The sequence below is a fragment of the Petromyzon marinus genome, unplaced genomic scaffold (genome assembly GCF_048934315.1).
Source record: "Petromyzon marinus isolate PM22_M1 ecotype Great Lakes invasive population unplaced genomic scaffold, UKy_Petmar_22M1.pri1.0 PM_G_Scaffold_65, whole genome shotgun sequence".
Lineage (NCBI taxonomy): Eukaryota > Metazoa > Chordata > Hyperoartia > Petromyzontiformes > Petromyzontidae > Petromyzon > Petromyzon marinus.
The window spans coordinates 329,241-347,652 of record NW_027423019.1 but is presented as its reverse complement, the minus strand read 5'-3'; the positions used below and the strand labels follow the sequence as shown (position 1 = coordinate 347,652).

At 48.1% G+C, this 18,412-nt stretch overlaps 1 protein-coding gene across 1 annotated transcript; it reads left to right on the top strand.

Moving 5' to 3' along the window:
* Nucleotides 1–2,495: 2,495 nt before the first annotated feature.
* On the top strand, nucleotides 2,496–18,168 carry LOC142919863 (E1A-binding protein p400-like). Its single transcript, XM_076062530.1, has 12 exons — nucleotides 2,496–2,510; nucleotides 2,884–2,937; nucleotides 3,252–3,388; nucleotides 4,134–4,190; nucleotides 4,413–4,491; nucleotides 6,658–6,753; nucleotides 11,763–11,936; nucleotides 12,801–12,854; nucleotides 13,263–13,399; nucleotides 14,872–14,928; nucleotides 15,327–15,411; nucleotides 18,142–18,168. The coding sequence occupies exons 1-12, from the start codon at nucleotides 2,496–2,498 to the stop codon at nucleotides 18,166–18,168; spliced, it is 972 nt and encodes a 323-aa protein (XP_075918645.1).
* Nucleotides 18,169–18,412: the final 244 nt, after the last annotated feature.

Here is an 18,412-nt window from a genome sequence, read left to right as displayed (position 1 = left end):
CGGTTCATTAACATAATGTATTCGTTGAAGCCGTTGAGTGTTTATTGCGAGGGGTTCAGCAGCCACGCCCCATCCCTCGACATATGGCCCGGACTCATTAACATAATTTATTCAGTTACAGAGCCGCTCATTGTGGGAGGGGCGTGTCTCTTACCCCGGACGTGACGTCATGTTACCTGCTTACGCGCGCGACGTCGCGAGGTAACGGGAGGCTGCGGGTGGGTGAGTGAGTGGGTGAGCGGGTGGGTGAGCGGGTGGGCGAGTGAGTAGTTGAGTGGGTGAGCGGGTGGGTGAGCGGGTGGGTGAGTGGGTGAGTGAGTGAGCCTCACCTGCAGCGTGGGTGGACAGCAGCTCGGCCGTCACCAGCGAGTGAGTGAAGTGGAAGAGGGACGACGTGAACTCCTCCTCCTCCGCAGCTGCCCACCGTGCACACGAGGCCACCGCGGGGTTCACCGCGGGGTTCACCGCGTTCTACTAAAGCAAACTAAAACTGCCTTTTATTTGACCAGGCAAGGCCCCGGTGAGTTGCTGTGCAGCGCTGTTTTAGAAGCGACCCCGGCCACCACAAATGACAGCCCCACGAAGTGGGCCGCTGTCGTCGCCGCGTCAAGAAGCGTGAACAACAATAATGTTACATCGGAGGGGATGGTGCTCGTAACGTTACGAAAGAGGGCAGAATGAAAGTTCTCGATTTGAAGCTTTCGTGACTGCAAGGATCCACGCTCTTTGGTTCTATTCGGTAAAGTCACGTAGGTAAAAAAATTTAAACAAAAATCACGACGTTTCAGGCCACAACACAAGCGGCCTTCATCAGGTGACAGTCTGGTCCCTTCAGCTGATGAAGGCCGCTTGTGTTGTGGCCGAAACGTCGTGATTTTTGTTGTTTTAATTTTTTTACCTACGTGACTTTACCGAATAGAACCAAAGAGTACAGAATGAAAGTGTTAATCTTTTTTTAAAAAATAAACTTTTTTGGAAGTGTTGCATTCACAACTTTTGCTCAAAATTTTTTTTGTTATTCATGGCAACCCATTTTTCTAACCATCCATCCGTTTGGCGTTAAAAACCATTTAACGCTACTGCTACCTCACACCTCCAATGTGCACGGTTGGTTACGTACAATGCGAAATACGTTCAACATACACACATACCCTCTTGTGTCCATCTAATTCATTGACTGAAGTGTAAGTGTGATTATAAATGCATTCTTTGTTAAGTAAAAATAAACACAATTTTAATAATTTTAATCAGAATGTCTTACTGACTGGCAATCATTACATACTTTATTAAAATCGATTTTTTTTTATTTGTTCATTCATGCACCATTATGATTTTGTTGAGATCTCTGCTCCACATCTTAAACCACACATTTCTAACTTAATCCCCTTGTACTGCCGGTGTGCACAGAGGAGTGGAGGGATGGGGGGATTAAAATAACGTGCCCATTATTTCATCTGCTCCACCGCCAGGGGCAGCGGTGGTGGTGGTGCCCGGCACCAGCTGCAGCTGCAGGGTGACAGCCGCTCACTCAGCCAGCCACTCACTCAACCAGCCACTCACCCAGCCACTCACCCAGCCGCTCACCCAGCCACTCACCCTGCCACTCACCCAGCCACTCACCCACCCACTCACCCAGCCAGCCACTCACCCAGCCACTCACCCAGCCACTCACCCAGCCAGCCACTCACCCACCCACTTACCCACTCACCCACCCACCTACTCACCCACTCATCCACCCACCCACTCACCCACCAACTCACCCACCCACTCACCCACCAACCCACTCACCCATCAACCCACCCACCTACTCACCCACCCACTCACCCACCCACTCACCCACCCACCCACTCACTCACCAACCCACTCACCCACCCAACTACTCACCCACCCACTCACCCACCCACCCACTCACTCACCCACTCACCCACCAAACCACTCACCCACCCACCTACTCACCCACTCATGGGTGAGTGGGTGGGTGGGTGAGTGGGTGGCTGCGTGGGTGAGTGAGTGAGGCGTGGATGGGTGGGTGGTTTGGTGAGCGGGTGGGTGGGGGGTGGGTGGGTGGGTGGGTGAGTGAGTGGGTGGGTGAGTGAGTGGGTGAGGGAGTGAGTAGGTGGGTGGGTGGGTGAGTGAGTGGGTGTGTGAGTGAGTGAGTGGGTGAGTGAGTGGGTGGTGGTGATGCTGCCGCTGACGATGGTGACAATAATGATGTTGATTATGAGTTTCTCACACCATCAGCTTCAGCAGAATCATCAGCATCATCATCAGAATCATCAGCATCATCATCAGCTTCATCATCAGCATCATCATCGGCTTCAGCAGAATCATCAGCATTATCGGCATCTTCATCGTCATCATCGTCATCACCGTCACTGCGGTGGTGGTGGTGGTGACGGTGTTTGTGAGCTGACTGTCACCATGGTGACGGTGGTGGTGGTGACGGTGATGGTGAGCTGACTGTCACCATGGTGACGGTGGTGGTGACTGTCACCATGGTGACGGTGATGGTGAGCTGTCTGTCACCATGGTCACGGTGGTGGTGGTGACGGTGATGGTAAGCTGACTGTCACCATGGTGATGGTGATGGTGGTGACGGTGGTGGTGGTGAGCTGACTGTCACCATGGTGACGGTGGTGGTGAGCTGACTGTCACCATGCTGATGGTGAGCTGACGGTGATGGTGAGCTGACTGTCACCATGGTGATGGTGAGCTGACGGTGATGGTGAGCTGACTGTCACCATGGTGGTGGTGAGCTGACTGTCACCATGGTGACGGTGGTGGTGAGCTGACTGTCACCATGGTGGTGGTGAGCTCACCATCACCATGGTGACGGTGGTGGTGAGCTGCTGATCGTCTTCGTGCCTTTAATGTCTCCCCCAGCTCCTCCACGACTTCCACCCCAAGAAGAAGCAGAAGACCAAATGCGTCTACAAGGTGAGTGGCTGGTGAGCGAGCCGCTGGTTAGCAGGTGAGCGGGTGGGTGGGTGGGTGAGAGGGGTGAGCGGGTGGGTGAGTGGGCAGGCGGGCGAGGAGGTGGGTAGATGAGCGGGCGAGCGAGCCGCGGGTGAGCGGGTGAGCGGGTGAGGAGGCGAGTGAGCGGGTGAGCAGGTGAGCTAAGTGGGTCTCAGTGGTGGTGGTGATGGTGGTGGCGGCGATGATGATGGCTGTAGTGGGTCTCATGGTGGTGGTGATGATGATCATTTGACTGCTTCCCTCCCTCCCCCTCCCTTCCCTCCCTCCCCACGTAGACGAAGAGCAGGCAGCCGCTGTGCACCAGCCAGATCTTCGCGCAGGACGAGCACACGGCTCAGACGGAGCTCTTCTCTGCCAAGTTTGAGCTGGCGCGGAGCAGCGCTGCCAAGCGCAGGATGTCACTCAAACCCGTGTGGGTGCCCGCACGCTCACCCACCCACTCACTCGCTCACCCACTCACTCACTCACCCACTCACTCACTCACCCACTCACTCACTCACCCACTCACTCACCCGCCCACTCACTCACTCACCCACCCACCCACTAACCTACTCACCCACTCACTCACCCACTCACCCACTCACTCACCCACCCACCCACTCACCCACCCACCCACTCATTCACTCACTCACCCACCCACCCACTCACCCACTCACTCACCCACTCACTCGCCCACTCACCCACAAACTCACCCACCCACTCATCCGCTCACTCACCCGCCCACCCTGACGTTGCGTGTGTGCGTGTGTGTGCGTGTGTCTACGTGCGTGTGTGTGAGTGTGTGTCTGCGTGTGTGGGTGTCTGCGTGCGTGCGTGTGTCTGTGCATGTGTGTGCGTGCGTGTGTGTGTCTGTGCATGTGTGTGCATGTGTGTGCACGTGTGTGTCTGCGTGCGTGTGTCTGTGCATGTGTGTGTGTCTGCGTGCGTGTGCGTGCATGTGTGTGTCTGTGCATGTGTGTGCATGTGTGTGTCTGTGCATGTGTGTGCGTGTGTGTGTCTGTGCATGTGTGTGTCTGCGTGCGTGCGTGTGTCTGTGCATGTGTGTGCGTCTGCGTGCGTGCGTGTGTGTGTCTGTGCATGTGTGTGTGTCTGCGTGCGTGTGTGTGTGTCTGCGTGCGTGTGTGTGACTGTGTGTGTGTGTGCTGCGCTCTTTTCAGGTTGGGGACAAATCTCTTCCAGAAGAATCCCAAACACGTGTCGGTGCTGTCGGAGAGGTGAGCACCCCGCACCGCTGATGGTGATGATGGTGATGGTGTTGATGGTGGTGTTGATGGTGTTATTTATGGTGTTGATGTTGTTGATGGTGTTTTTGATGTTGTTGATGTTATTGATGGTGTTGTTGATGTTGTTGATTGTTGTTGATGGTGTTCTTTATGTTGTTGATGGTGTTTTTGATGTTATTGATGTTATTGATGGTGTTGTTGATGTTGTTGCAGCGGTAACAGCTACGAGACGCCGCTGTCACCTGTCCAGGTGGCAGCGCTCAGGGCGGAGAGAATCGCTAAGGAGAAGAAGGTGAGAGTGGGGGGGGGAGAGTGGGGGGAGAGTGGGGGGTGGGGGGGGGGAGAGTGGGGGGAGAGTGGGGCGAGGGTGGGTGACTGAGTGCGTGGGTGAGTGGTGGGTGAATGGGTGAACATGCAAACACACATGACTCTGATAATAACAATATAATGCATTGTCTTCAATAACAATGTAACTTGAACGATATGATGCATTGTCTTTAATAACAATGTAACCGTAAAAATAGTATGCATTGTCTTCAATAACAATGTAACTATAACACTAGGATGCATTGTCTTTAATAACAATGTAACTGTAACAATAGGATGCATTGTCTTTAATAACAATGTAACTGTAACAATAGGATGCATTGTCTTTAATAACAATGTAACTGTAACAATATGATGCATTGTCTTTAATAACATTGTAACTATAACACTAGGATACATTGTCTTTAATAACAATGTAACTATAACAATAGGATGCATTGCCTTTAATAACAATGTAACTATAACACTAGGATGCATTGTCTTCAATAACAATGTAACCGTAAAAATAGTATGCATTGTCTTCAATAACAATGTAACTGTAACAATAGGATGCATTGTCTTTAATAACAATGTAACTGTAACAATATGATGCATTGTCTTTAATAACAATGTAACTATAACACTAGGATGCATTGTCTTTAATAACAATATAACTGTAACAATATGATGCATTGTCTTTAATAACAAAGTAACTATTACAATAGGATGCATTGTCTTTGATAACAATGTAACTATAACAATAGGATGCATTGCCTTTAATAACAATGTAACTATAACACTAGGATGCATTGTCTTCAATAACAATGTAACTATATCTTCTTTGGTTCTTTCGGTAAAGTCACGTAGAATGAGAATAAAATAATAAATTGATAAATTGTAACTATAACAATATGATACATTGTCTTTAATAACAATGTAACCATAACAATAGGATACATTGTCTTTGATAACAATGTAACTATAACAATATGATGCATTGTCTTCACTAACAATGTAACTATAACGATATGATGCATTGTCTTTAATAACAATGTAACCGTAAAAATAATATGCATTGTCTTTAATAACAATGTAACTATAACAATATGATGCATTGTCTTCAATAACAATGTAACTATAACAACAGGATGCATTGTCTTTAATAACAATGTAACTATAACAACAGGATGCATTGTCTTTAATAACAATGTAACTATAACAATAGGATGCATTGTCTTTAATAACAATGTAACTATAACACTAGGATGCATTGTCTTTAATAGCAATGTAACTGTAACAATAGGATGCATTGTCTTTAATAACAATGTAACCATAAAATATGATACATTGTCTTTGATAACAATGTAACCATAAAAACAGGATGCATTGTCTTTAATAACAATGTAACTATATCTTCTTTGATTTTTCGGTAAAGTCACGTAGAATGAGAATAAAATAATAAATTGATAAATTGTAACTATAACAATATGATACATTGTCTTTAATAACAATGTAACCATAACAATATGATACATTGTCTTTAATAACAATGTAACCATAACAATAGGATGCATTGTCTTTGATAACAATGTAGCTATAACAACAGGATGCATTGTCTTTAATAACAATGTAACTATAACAATAGGATGCATTGTCTTTAATAACAATGTAACCATAACAATAGGATGCACTGTCTTTAATAACAATGTAACTATAATAACGGGATGCATTGTCTTTAATAACAATGTAACTACGACAATATGATACATTGTCTTTAATAACAATGTAACTATAACAATAGGATGCATTCTCTTTAATAACAATGTAACCATAACAACAGGATGCATTGTCTTTAATAACAATGTAACCATAACAACAGGATGCATTGGCTTTAATAACAATGTAACTATAACAATAGGATGCATTGTCTTCAATAACAATGTAACTATAACAATAGGATGCATTGTCTTTAATAACAATGTAACCATAACAATACGATGCATTGTCTTCAATAACAATGTAACTATAACAATATGATGCATTGTCTTTAATAACAATGTAACCATAACAATAGGATGCATTGTCTTTAATAACAATGTAACCATGACAATAGGACGCATTGTCTTTAATAACAATGTAACTATAACAATAGGACGCGGCGGCCGCGGGCGGTGTGGGGCCGCCGCCGCCGGATCTCACCGCCGACCAGCCGCAGTGGCTTGTCAACGAGGACTGGGCCCTGCTACAGGTGACGCGGTGGGGGGTGAGGGTGGTGGGTGAGGTGGGGAGGGTTTAAGGGTTTACATCACGGTTAAGGTTTAGGGGTTTAGGCCACCCATCCACTCGACAACAACCACCGCTGCGGTGTTGTCGCTTGTTCCAAGTGGAGACGCCCAAGTGCTACTAAAGCACTTGCTGATGGCAACTTCTTCTTGGGTTCTTGCGGTAAAGTCACGTAGAATGAGAATAAAATAATAAATTTGGTAAAATAAAATAACACAATAAAATTCTCATTTATTTTATCAATTTATTATTTTATTCTCATTCTACGTGACTTTACCGAAAGAACCAAAGAAGATGAATCCTTGCAGTCACGAAAGCTTTAAATCGAAACATGGCAACTTCGCCAGCCAGCCCAGGCCTCCCCGCATGCTGGAGCTGGCTTCTCATTATTGCCGGGGACGTCGATTTTAATCCAGGCCCCGTCTTTCCCTTGTGGCGGCTGCGGCATGAACGTCAATGCAAATTCCATCCAACGCGACGGTTTGCAAAGCTTCGTAACGCAAACGCTGCGCTGCTTTAGCCCGCATCCCCAGCTCAAATTCCGGCCGGTTCTGCAAATTGTCCAGTCCAACAACTCCACCTTGCACAACCACAACACGAAACGTCCACGACAAAAACGACCTTAAAATCCTTCGACCAAAACATGACGGCGTCAACGACAAATCTCTTGAACTCTGCACCTTCCTACAAGATAACTCCATTGACGTAGCCGCCATCAAAGAAACAAAATTAAAATCCACTTCTCGCGTGCCCCGACTTACAAAATGTCACTTTCCTCCGTAAGAGAGACCGACCAACAGCCGGTGGCGGTCTCCCTTTACCTCATCCACGACAGCATTCAATTTGAAGATATTAAAATCCCAATGCCTCATTCTGATATCACCGTATCAAATCCCGTCTGGGCCCGCTCACCGTAATCAACGTCTACATCTCGGCGACGAGGTCTTGCCCTCGCAACTATGAGTTCAATATATATCGACTTTTACCAAACGACGACTCAATTGTTATTGGAGATTTCGACGCCCGCAAAAAAAGGCCGCAGTCTTCCCCTCCCCGATGCACGTGGCGACCTCATTGCTGGTATCTTGAACGGCTCCCCTTATGGGGTACTCGATGAAAAGAATCAAACCAGAGTTCCGTCATCACCTTGCCCTTCAATAGCGTCAGGAAAACTCCTTTCATCAATCGACTGGCGAGTCTTTTTGAGGCCCTTGGAGCCGACCGCCCACCTATTGCGTTGACCCTCAATGCCGCCAAACATTCACAAACTCCTAAAAACCGTTCACTCGATGCTTTCGGTAAAGTCACGTAGAAGAGAAATAATAAAATAATAAAACAATAAAATTCTCACGACGTTTCGATTGCTAAACAAACATGCAATCATCAGCAGGTGTGAAATCCACAGCGAGAAGATTTTGAAAAAAAAAAAGTGGCGTTTTTTTAATGATGATTGCAAATGTTGTGAGAATGATTTTTTAAAAATATTTTTATTATTTTATTGTTTCCCTTCTACGTGGTGGTGACTTTACCGAGAGAACCCAGAATATGAATCCCTGCAGTCACGGAAGCTTTAAATCTACATTTAAATCCTAAAAACCGCTTGTATTACAACTTTAAAAAAGGAAACTGGCCACTTTTCACTTATGGTTCAGAATAATTATTCACCGACAACATCAACCATAGCCACACATCCCCAAATAACTCTGAAAAGAATTTCAGAAACATCATCGCGACTACCACCAAGCACACCGTCGCTGGGGGGTTGCTGCAAGCAACACCTTCCCTGCCTCCCTAAACAAGCCTCAACGCTAATAAACCAACGGAACACCATTAGGACAAACAATCCTACATCACCACAAATCCTCCCGGCCTTCAATATTGAAATCACAACGCTAATCAATCAAGCCAAAACAGGGAACGCTGGCACGAGTTTGTCGAATCTTTTGAACACCACCAAAACTCATCAAAACTTTGGAAGACCATCAAAGCCTTAGACCAGTGGTTCTTAACCTTGTTGGAGGTACCGAACCCCACCAGTTTCATATGCGCATTCACCGAACCCCTCTTTAGTGAAAAATAAAATGTGATTTTTTTCAAATTCAAGACGTAGATATGTTTTTTATTGGTACACAAAATGAGCCGTGCATGAACATTACCTTGTTCAAAGAATAAAACCAACACAATGCATAAACTCACAACAAATTACATACCTGGAAATCAATGTGACTTCTGCTGTTGCCTTTGAGAGATCAGTTCAGATATGCGTGGCTTCACCTTGGCAAGTGCCACTCTCATGTCATTTTCACAACAAAGTCTGTTCCTTTTCTTCGTTTTTATGTCCAGCATCCTCGAAAAGGATTGCTCACAAAGATATGTTGTAACAAATGGTATAAAAAATCCAGGGCTTTCTTAGCAATAACTGGATACTTGTTCATTTGTCGACACCAAAACGTTGAGAGCGTTGTTGTTCTGAAGAGTTGCTGTTGAACCTGGCTCTGCTGAATTTCAATGATTTCGTCGAGGAATTCATCATTGACATCTGCTGTTTCAACAGCAAACGTGAACGGCTGTCTCACCCATGCTGGATATGACTCTCTTGTAGGGAAATATCCGTCGAGAGACTTTGCAAGCTCATCTAAGTGCGTGGCAATTGTTTGCTTCAGTTCCGTGGATACAGAAATATTTCCGATTCCAGACACATCTTCGATCTTACTTGCACAGTCGTCCAGAAGCGGGAAGTTTGCGAAGTTATTGTTCTCTGTTCGTCGTTTCCATAATGGTAGCTTTTTTTGAAAAGCCTTCAGGTGTTCTTCCGCTTCCATGATATTGACTCCACCACCCTGCATCTGCTGATTGAGATGATTGAGAGCTGCGAATATATCAGCCATGTACGCTAAAATGAGAATGAACTCAGGATTTTTGAAGCAATCTGCATGGCAGTGTTGGTGCTCTTGCAAAAACAGGGCTAATTCCACACGCATGGCAAAAACACGATTCAGCACCTGTCCCCGGGATAACCACCGAATATTAGAATGGAGCAGAAGTACCTCAAATTCAGAGCCCATTTCTTTACACAGCTCACTGAAGATGCGGTGCCTCAGAGCACTTTTTCGCACATAGTTCACACATTCCACCACAGTTTTTAATACTTCTGCCATTTTTGGAGGTAAGGTTTTTGTTGCCAACGCATGCCTGTGCAGAATACAATGCGTCACAATGATGTGTGGTGCATCGGCCTTTACTAGCGCACCAAAACCAGACTTTCTTCCCAGCATGACTGGAGCTCCGTCCGTACAAACTGCAGAAACCATATCCCATGAAAGATTGTTGTCTCTGAAGAAGTCATCCACAAGCTTCTTCACATCGGCTGCCTTCGTTGTTGTTGTAAGAGGCTTACAAAATAAAAACTCTTCTTTTATCATGTCGTCTTTCACATAGCGTACAAAAACAGCAAGCTGGCTTAGATCAGAAACGTCTGTGGTTTCGTCGAGTTGAAGGCTGAATTTTGCCGGGCTTGAAATCAGATCCGCGACTACTTGAGCCAAGATGTCTTTACTCATGTCTTCTATTCTGTCACTGACGGTGTCATTTGAAAGGGGAATTTGGGATAATTTACCTTCGGCCGCTGTTCCGAGTATCAGATTCGCCATCTTTAATGCAGCTGGTTTCACAAGTGGTTCACCAATGGTGTGTGGATTGCCCTGCTTTGCGATCAGGTAAGCAACTTCGTACGATGCTGTCAGGATCGGTTTGTTAACAGGTACAAATCCAAGAGCAGGCAGAGTGGCCTTTTCATCGAATCTGGCTCTCTTCACCCTGAATTCAGCAAGTGTTGTGTTCTTGTATTCCCCGTCTCCATGCAGCTTCAAGAAGTGTTCCTTTAGTTTTGCCGGTGCAAGACTAGAGTTGCTCAACTTGGCGTTGCAAATCATGCAGATAGGACGCTCACTCCCATCACGTTCCGTGATACATGAGAATCCATGTTGTACATATTCGTCCGACCACTTTCTTCTTTTGCCCGACATAGTTAGTATGGATAAAATATTAAAGAAATCACACGACGTACGACAACAACAGTCACACGTTAACTACTGAGTACGCACTAAATTCCCCGCAGCGCTGATTGGCCAAGCAGTGTAGCATGATCATCTGCAGCCAGTGATGGCCAAGTGGGCCGTGTGTGTCATCACAAATTTACACAATAATTCAAGTGTGTCCGGACCTCCGTGGCGGGGGCTCTGCCGAACCCCTGAGATCGACTCACCGAACCCCTGGGGTTCGATCGAACCCAGGTTAAGAACCACTGCCTTAGACGGACACTCCAAACCGCCAATTGCACAACCACTTTCAACAACATATCCGATCTTGAAACTACTGGTACCAGTCATCGGCAAGTCCACTCAGCTCCACGTCCTCCTGTACCATGTCACTCCATCTCTTCTCTGGCCCGGGCCGTGCCCGTTTAGCCCCCTCTATCCGGCAGAACAAAAGCTGTTTAGGCATGCCGGACCACAGACACACACGCACACAAACTTACCCACTCACCCACCCACCCACTCACCCACCCACCCACTCACCCACCAACCCACTCACCCACCCAACTACTCACTCACCCACCCACCCACTCACCCACCCACTCACTCACCCACTCACCCACCCACCCACTCACCCACCCACTCACCCACCAACCCACTCACCCACCCAACTACTCATCCACCAACCCACTCACCCACTCACCCACCCACCCACTCACTCACCCACTCACTCACCCACCAACCCACTCACCCAACTACTCACCCACCCACTCACCCACTCACCCACCCACCCACTCACCCACCCACTCACTCACCCACCCACCCACTCACTCACTCACTCACCCACTCACCCACCCACTCACCCACCCACCCACGCACTCACCCAACTACTCACCCACCCACCCACCAACCCCCCCCTCCCTCCGTGTCTCCTCACCAGGCGATCCAGCAGCTGCTGGAGCTGCCGCTGAACCTGGCCCTGGTGTCCCCGGCGCACACCCCCAACTGGGAGCTGGTGAGCGATGTGGTGAACGTGGTGAGCCGCGTCTACCGCTCACCCAAGCACTGCCGCTCGCGCTACGAGGCCGTTGTGGTGCCACGCGAGGAGGGCAAGGTGGGTGGCTGGGTGGGGGGGTGGGTGGGTAAGTGAGTGGGTGTGTGGGTGGCTAGTGGGGGGGTGGGTGGGTAAGTGGGTTGGTGGGTGAATGGGTGAGTGGGTAGGTTGGTGGGTTAGTGAGTGAGTGAGTGGGTGGCTGGGTGAGTGAGTGGGTGCATAGGTGAGTGGGTGGGTGGGTGGGTGGCTGCGTGGGTGAGTGAGTGAGGCGTGGATGGGTGGGTGGGTGGTTTGGTGAGTGGGTGGGTGAGTGAGTGGGTGGGTTAGTGAGTGGGTGAGTGGGTGGCTGGGTGGGGGGGTGGGTGGGTAAGTGGGTTGGTGGGTGGGTGAATGGGTGAATGGGTGGCTGGGTGAGTGAGTGGGTGAGCTGACTATCACCATGGTGACAGTGGTGGTGGTGACGGTGATGGTGAGCTGTCACCGTGGTGACGGTGATGGTGGTGACGAGCTGACTGTCACCGTGGTGATGGTGATGGTGAGCTGACTGTTACCATGGTGACGGTGGTGGTGAGCTGACTGTCACCATAGTGATGGTGAGCTGACGGTGATGGTGAGCTGACTGTCACCATGGTGACGGTGATGGTGAGCTGACTGTCACCATGGTGACGGTGATGGTGAGCTGACTGTCACCATGGTGACGGTGATGGTGAGCTGACTGTCACCATGGTGACGGTGGTGGCGAGCTGACTGTCACCATACTGATGGTGAGCTGACGGTGATGGTGAGCTGACTGTCACCATGGTGATGGTGAGCTGACGGTGATGGTGAGCTGACTGTCACCATGGTGGTGGTGAGCTCACCATCACCATGGTGACGGTGGTGGTGAGCTGCTGACCGTCTTCGTGCCTTCAATGTCTCCCCCAGCTCCTCCACGACTTCCACCCCAAGAAGAAGCAGAAGACCAAAGGCGTCTACAAGGTGAGTGGCTGGTGAGCGAGCCGCTGGTGAGTGGGTGAGCGGGTGGGTGAGTGGGCGAGTGGGTGGGTGAGCGGATGGGTGGGTGAGTGGGCAGGCGGGCAAGCGGGTGGGTGGGTGAGTGGGTGAGCGGGTGGGTGGGTGGGTGGGTGAGCGGGCGGGCGAGCGAGCCTCGGGTGAGCCGGTGAGTAGGCGAGTGAGCGGGTGAGCAGGTGAGCTAAGTGGGTCTCATGGTGATGGTGGTGGTGGTGATGATGATGGCGGCGATGATGATGGCTGTAGTGGGTCTCATGGTGGTGGTGATGATGATGGCGGCGATGATGATGGCTGTAGTGGGTCTCATGGTGGTGGTGGTGATGATCATTTGACTGCTTCCCTCCCTCCCCCTCCCTCCCCTCCCTCCCCGCGTAGACGAAGAGCAGGCAGCCGCTGTGCACCAGCCAGATCTTCGCGCAGGACGAGCACACGGCTCAGACGGAGCTCTTCTCTGCCAAGTTTGAGCTGGCGCGGAGCAGCGCTGCCAAGCGCAGGATGTCACTCAAACCCGTGTGGGTGCCCGCACGCTCACCCACCCACTCACTCGCTCACCCACTCACTCACTCACCCGCTCACTCACTCACTCACCGACCCACTCACTCACCCACTCACTTACTCATCCACTCACTCACCCACCCACTCACTCACCCACTCACTCACCCACCCACTCACTCACTCACCCACTCACTTACTCACCCACTCACTCACCCACCCACCCACTCACTCACCCACCCACTCACTCACCTGCCCACTCACTCACTCACCAACTCACCCACCCACTCACCTACCCACTCACCCACCCACCCACTCACCCACTCACTCACCCACTCACCCACCCACCCACTCACTCACCCACTCACCCACCCACTCACCCACCCACCCACTCACTCACTCACTCGCCCACCCACCCACACACTCACCCACTCACCCACCCACTCACTCACTCATCCACTCACCCACTCATCCACCCACTCAATCACTCATCCACTCACTCACCCGCCCACTCACCCACCCACCCACTCACTCACCCATTCACTCGCCCACCCACCCACACACACACTCTTCCACCCACTCGCCCACCCACCCACACACTCTTCCACCCACTCACCCACCCACTCACTCACCCACTCACTCGCCTACCCACCCACCCACTCACTCACCCACTCACTCACTCACTCACCCACCCACTCACCTACCCACTCACCCACCCACCCACCCACTCACCCACCCACCCACTCACTCACCCACTCACCCACCCACCCACTCACTCACCCACTCACCCACCCACTCACCCACCCACCCACTCACTCACTCATCCACTCACTCACCCGCCCACTCACCCGCCCACCCACCCACACACACACTCTTCCACCCACTCACCCACCCACTCACTCACCCACTCACTCGCCTACCCACCCACTCACTCACCCACTCACCCACTCACTCGCCCACTCACCCACTCACTCACCCACAAACTCACCCACCCACCCGCTCATCCACTCACTCACCCGCCCCCTCTGACGTCGCCTGTGCGTGCGTGCGCGTGCGTGTGTCTACGTGTGCGTGCGCGTGCGTGTGTCTACGTGTGTGTGTGTCTGCGTGCGTGCGTGCGTGTGTCTGTGCATGTCTGTGAATCTGCGTGCCGTGTGTGTCTGTGCATGTGTGTGTGTCTGCGTGCGTGTGCGTGTGTCTGCGTGCGTGCGTGTGTGTCTGTGCATGTGTGTGTGTCTGCGTGCGTGTGTGTCTGTGCATGTGTGTGTGTCTGCGTGCGTGTGTCTGTGCATGTGTGTGTGTCTGCGTGCGTGTGCGTGTGTGTCTGTGCATGTGTGTGTGTCTGCGTGCGTGCGTGTGTGCGTCTGCGTGCGTGCGTGTGTGTGTCTGTGCATGTGTGTGTGTCTGCGTGCGTGTGTGTGTGTGTGTCTGCGTGCGTGTGTGTGACTTTGTGTGTGTGTGACTGTGTGTGTGTGTGCTGCGCTCTTTTCAGGTTGGGGACAAATCTCTTCCAGAAGAATCCCAAGCACGTGTCGGTGCCGTCGGAGAGGTGAGCACCCCACACCGCTGATGGTGATGATGGTGATGGTGTTGATGATGGTGTTGATGATGGTGTTGATGGTGTTGATGATGGTGTTGATGATGGTGTTGATGGTGTTGATGATGGTGTTGATGGTGTTGATGATGGTGTTGATGGTGTTGATGATGGTGTTGATGGTGTTGATGATGGTATTGATGGTGTTGTTTATGGTGTTGATGGTGTTGTTGATGGTGTTGTTGATGGTTTTGATGTTGTTGATCGTGTTGATGGTGTTGATGCTATTGATAGTGTTGTTTATGGTGTTGATGTTGTTGATGTTGTTGATGGTATTGATAGTGTTGTTGATGGTGTTTTTGATGTTGTTCATGTTATTGATGGTGTTGTTGATGTTGTTGATGTTGTTGCAGCGGTATCAGCTACGAGACGCCGCTGTCACCTGTCCAGGTGGCAGCGCTCAGGGCGGAGAGAATCGCTAAGGAGAAGAAGCTGAGAGTGGGGGTGGGGGGGGAGAGTGGGGGGAGAGTGGGGGGAGGGTGGGGGGAGAGTGGGGGGAGAGTGGGGCGATGGTGGGTGACTAAGTGCGTGGGTGAGTGGTGGGTGAATGGGTGAACATGCAAACACACATGGCTCTGATAATAACAATATGATGCATTGTCTTCAATAACAATGTAACTATTACACTAGGATGCATTGTCTTTAATAACAATGTAACTGTAACAATATGATGCATTGTCTTTAATAACAATGTAACTATAACACTAGGATACATTGTCTTCAATAACAATGTAACTATTACAATAGGTTGCATTGTCTTCAATAACAATGTAACTATTACAATATGATGAATTGTCTTCAATAACAATGTAACTATAACAATATGATCCATTGTCTTCAATAACATTGTAACTATAACACTAGGATACATTGTCTTAAATAACAATGTAACTATAACAATATGATGAATATGTCTTCAATAACAATGTAACTATAACAATAGGATGCATTGCCTTTAATAACAATGTACAGTGAGGGATAAAAGTATTTGATCCCCTGCTGATTTTGTACGTTTGCCCACTGACAAAAAAATGGTCAGTCTATAATTTTAATGGTAGGTTTATTTGAACAGTGAGAGACAGAATAACAACAACAAAATCCAGAAAAAAAAGCATTTCAAAAATGTAATAAATGTATTTGCATTTTTATGAGGGAAATAAGTATTTGACCCCTCTGCAAAACATGACTTAGTACTTGGTGGCAAAACCCTTGTTGGCAATCACAGAGGTCAGATGTTTCTTGTAGTTGGCCACCAGATTTGCACACATCTCAGGAGGGATTTTGTGCCACTCTTTGCAGATCTTCTCCAAGTCATTAAGGTTTCGAGGCTGACGTTTGGCAACTCGAACCTTCAGCTCCCTCCACAGATGTTCTATGGGATTAAGGTCTGGAGACTGGCTAGGCCACTCCAGGACCTTAATGTGCTTCTTCTTGAGCCACTCCTTTGTTGCCTTGGCCGTGTGTTTTGGGTCATTGTCATGCTGGAATACCCATCCACGACCCATTTTCAATGCCCTGGCTGAGGGAAGGAGGTTCTCACCCAAAATTTGACGGTACATGGCCCCGTCCATCGTCCCTTTGATGCAGTGAAGTTGTTCTGTCCCCTTAGCAGAAAAACACCCCCAAAGCATAATGTTTCCACCTCCATGTTTGACGGTGGGGATGGTGTTCTTGGGGTCATAGGCAGCATTCCTCCTCCTCCAAACACGGCGAGTTGAGTTGATGCCAAAGAGCTCCATTTTGGTCTCATCTTACCACAACACTTTCACCCAGTTGTCCTCTGAATCATTCAGACGTTCATTGGCAAACTTCAGATGGTCATGTATATGTGCTTTCTTGAGCAGGGGGACTTGCGGGCGATGCAGGATTTCCTTCACGGCATAGTGTGTTACCAATTGTTTTCTTGGTGACTGTGGTCCCAGCTGCCTTGAGATCATTGACAAGATCCTCCCGTGTAGTTCTGGGCTGATTCCTCACCGTTCTCATGATCATTGCAACTCCACGAGGTGAGAACTTGCATGGAGCCCCAGGCCGAGGGAGATTGACAGTTCTTTTGTGTTTCTTCCGTTTGCGAATAATCGCACCAACTGTTGTCACCTTCTCACCAAGCTGCTTGGCAATGGTCTTGTAGCCCATTCCAGCCTTGTGTAGGTCTACAATCTTGTCCCTGACATCCTTGGAGAGCTCTTTGGTCTTGGCCATGGTGGAGAGTTTGGAATCTGATTGATTGATTGCTTCTGTGGACAGGTGTCTTTTATACAGGTAACAAGCTGGGATTAGGAGCACTCCCTTTAAGAGTGTGCTCCTAATCGCAGCTCGTTACCTGTATAAAAGACACCTGGGAGCCAAAAATCTTTCTAATTGAGAGGGGGTCAAATACTTATTTCCCTCATTAAAATGCAAATTAATTTATAACATTAACATGCGTTTTTCTGGATTTTTTTGTTGTTTTTCTGTCTCTCACTGTTCAAATACACCTACCATTAAAATTATAGACTGATAATTTCTTTATCAGTGAGCAAACGTACAAAATCAGCAAGGAATCAAATACTTTTTTCCCTCACTGTACCTGTCACCGGATAAGTAAGCTCTTGAGTGAAATAAAATTCCTTGGCTAAAAATCATTGCTAATCCCATTTTATAAGAATGCATTTTTCCTTGTGGGATGCTTTGGTCTCTAATTATATTCTACCAGGTTCAAAGCGTTTTTCCAAGATGCATTTTTGTTCATAGGTTGCATTGAGCAATTCACACAATTTTCCTGTGCAGCAGAAGTGTTATTTTTACATCACCATAATGATTTAGAAATACAATACTATGTTACTTGATGATGATGACGACGACAATGTTGATATGCAGTATTTACTTTTTTTAATGGAAAATAATACAAAAATAAAACTGAGACACCTTTATATATCATCATCATCATCAGCCATGGTCAATGAATGGAGGCCTCCCCAACCCACCACCTTTGACGATGCTATGATGTAATAATCCAACTATGACCTGCACACGAGCTGATTTCATTGCTCCATCTCCCAACTGATGCGTTACATTCTTTGACTGCCATGCCTGTTAACAATGGTTACTTTACAAATAATTCTGGTCCCACCATATGGTGTTGTTCAGGAGATTAATTTGCTAATTGACATTGTTTTGATCTCTCAGTTGTTCAGCAACAGCACTTGCATGTAACAACAATAATATATCTTCATCAACATCACGATACACTAAATATGAGCTTGGGTAAACAATGATCTTTTAATGATTTATATGTGCTGATCTCTCATTGCTTAGCTTATTGAAAATGTGGAGGAAGATACCGTATTATAGACCAAAAAATATCCATAATATACAATCACAAAGCAAACATTGTGTGTCATTGCCGAGTACATGATATGAACTGGATAATCCAATAATTGATTCACATTCTAATACA

Coding starts and splice junctions, on each gene's coding strand:
- LOC142919863 (XM_076062530.1), top strand. Junction 4,191..4,412: donor GTGTCGGTGCTGTCGGAGAG/GTGAGCACCCCG, acceptor ATGTTGTTGCAG/CGGTAACAGCTACGAGACGC. Junction 15,412..18,141: donor CTAAGGAGAAGAAGCTGAGA/GTGGGGGTGGGG, acceptor TTGATCTCTCAG/TTGTTCAGCAACAGCACTTG.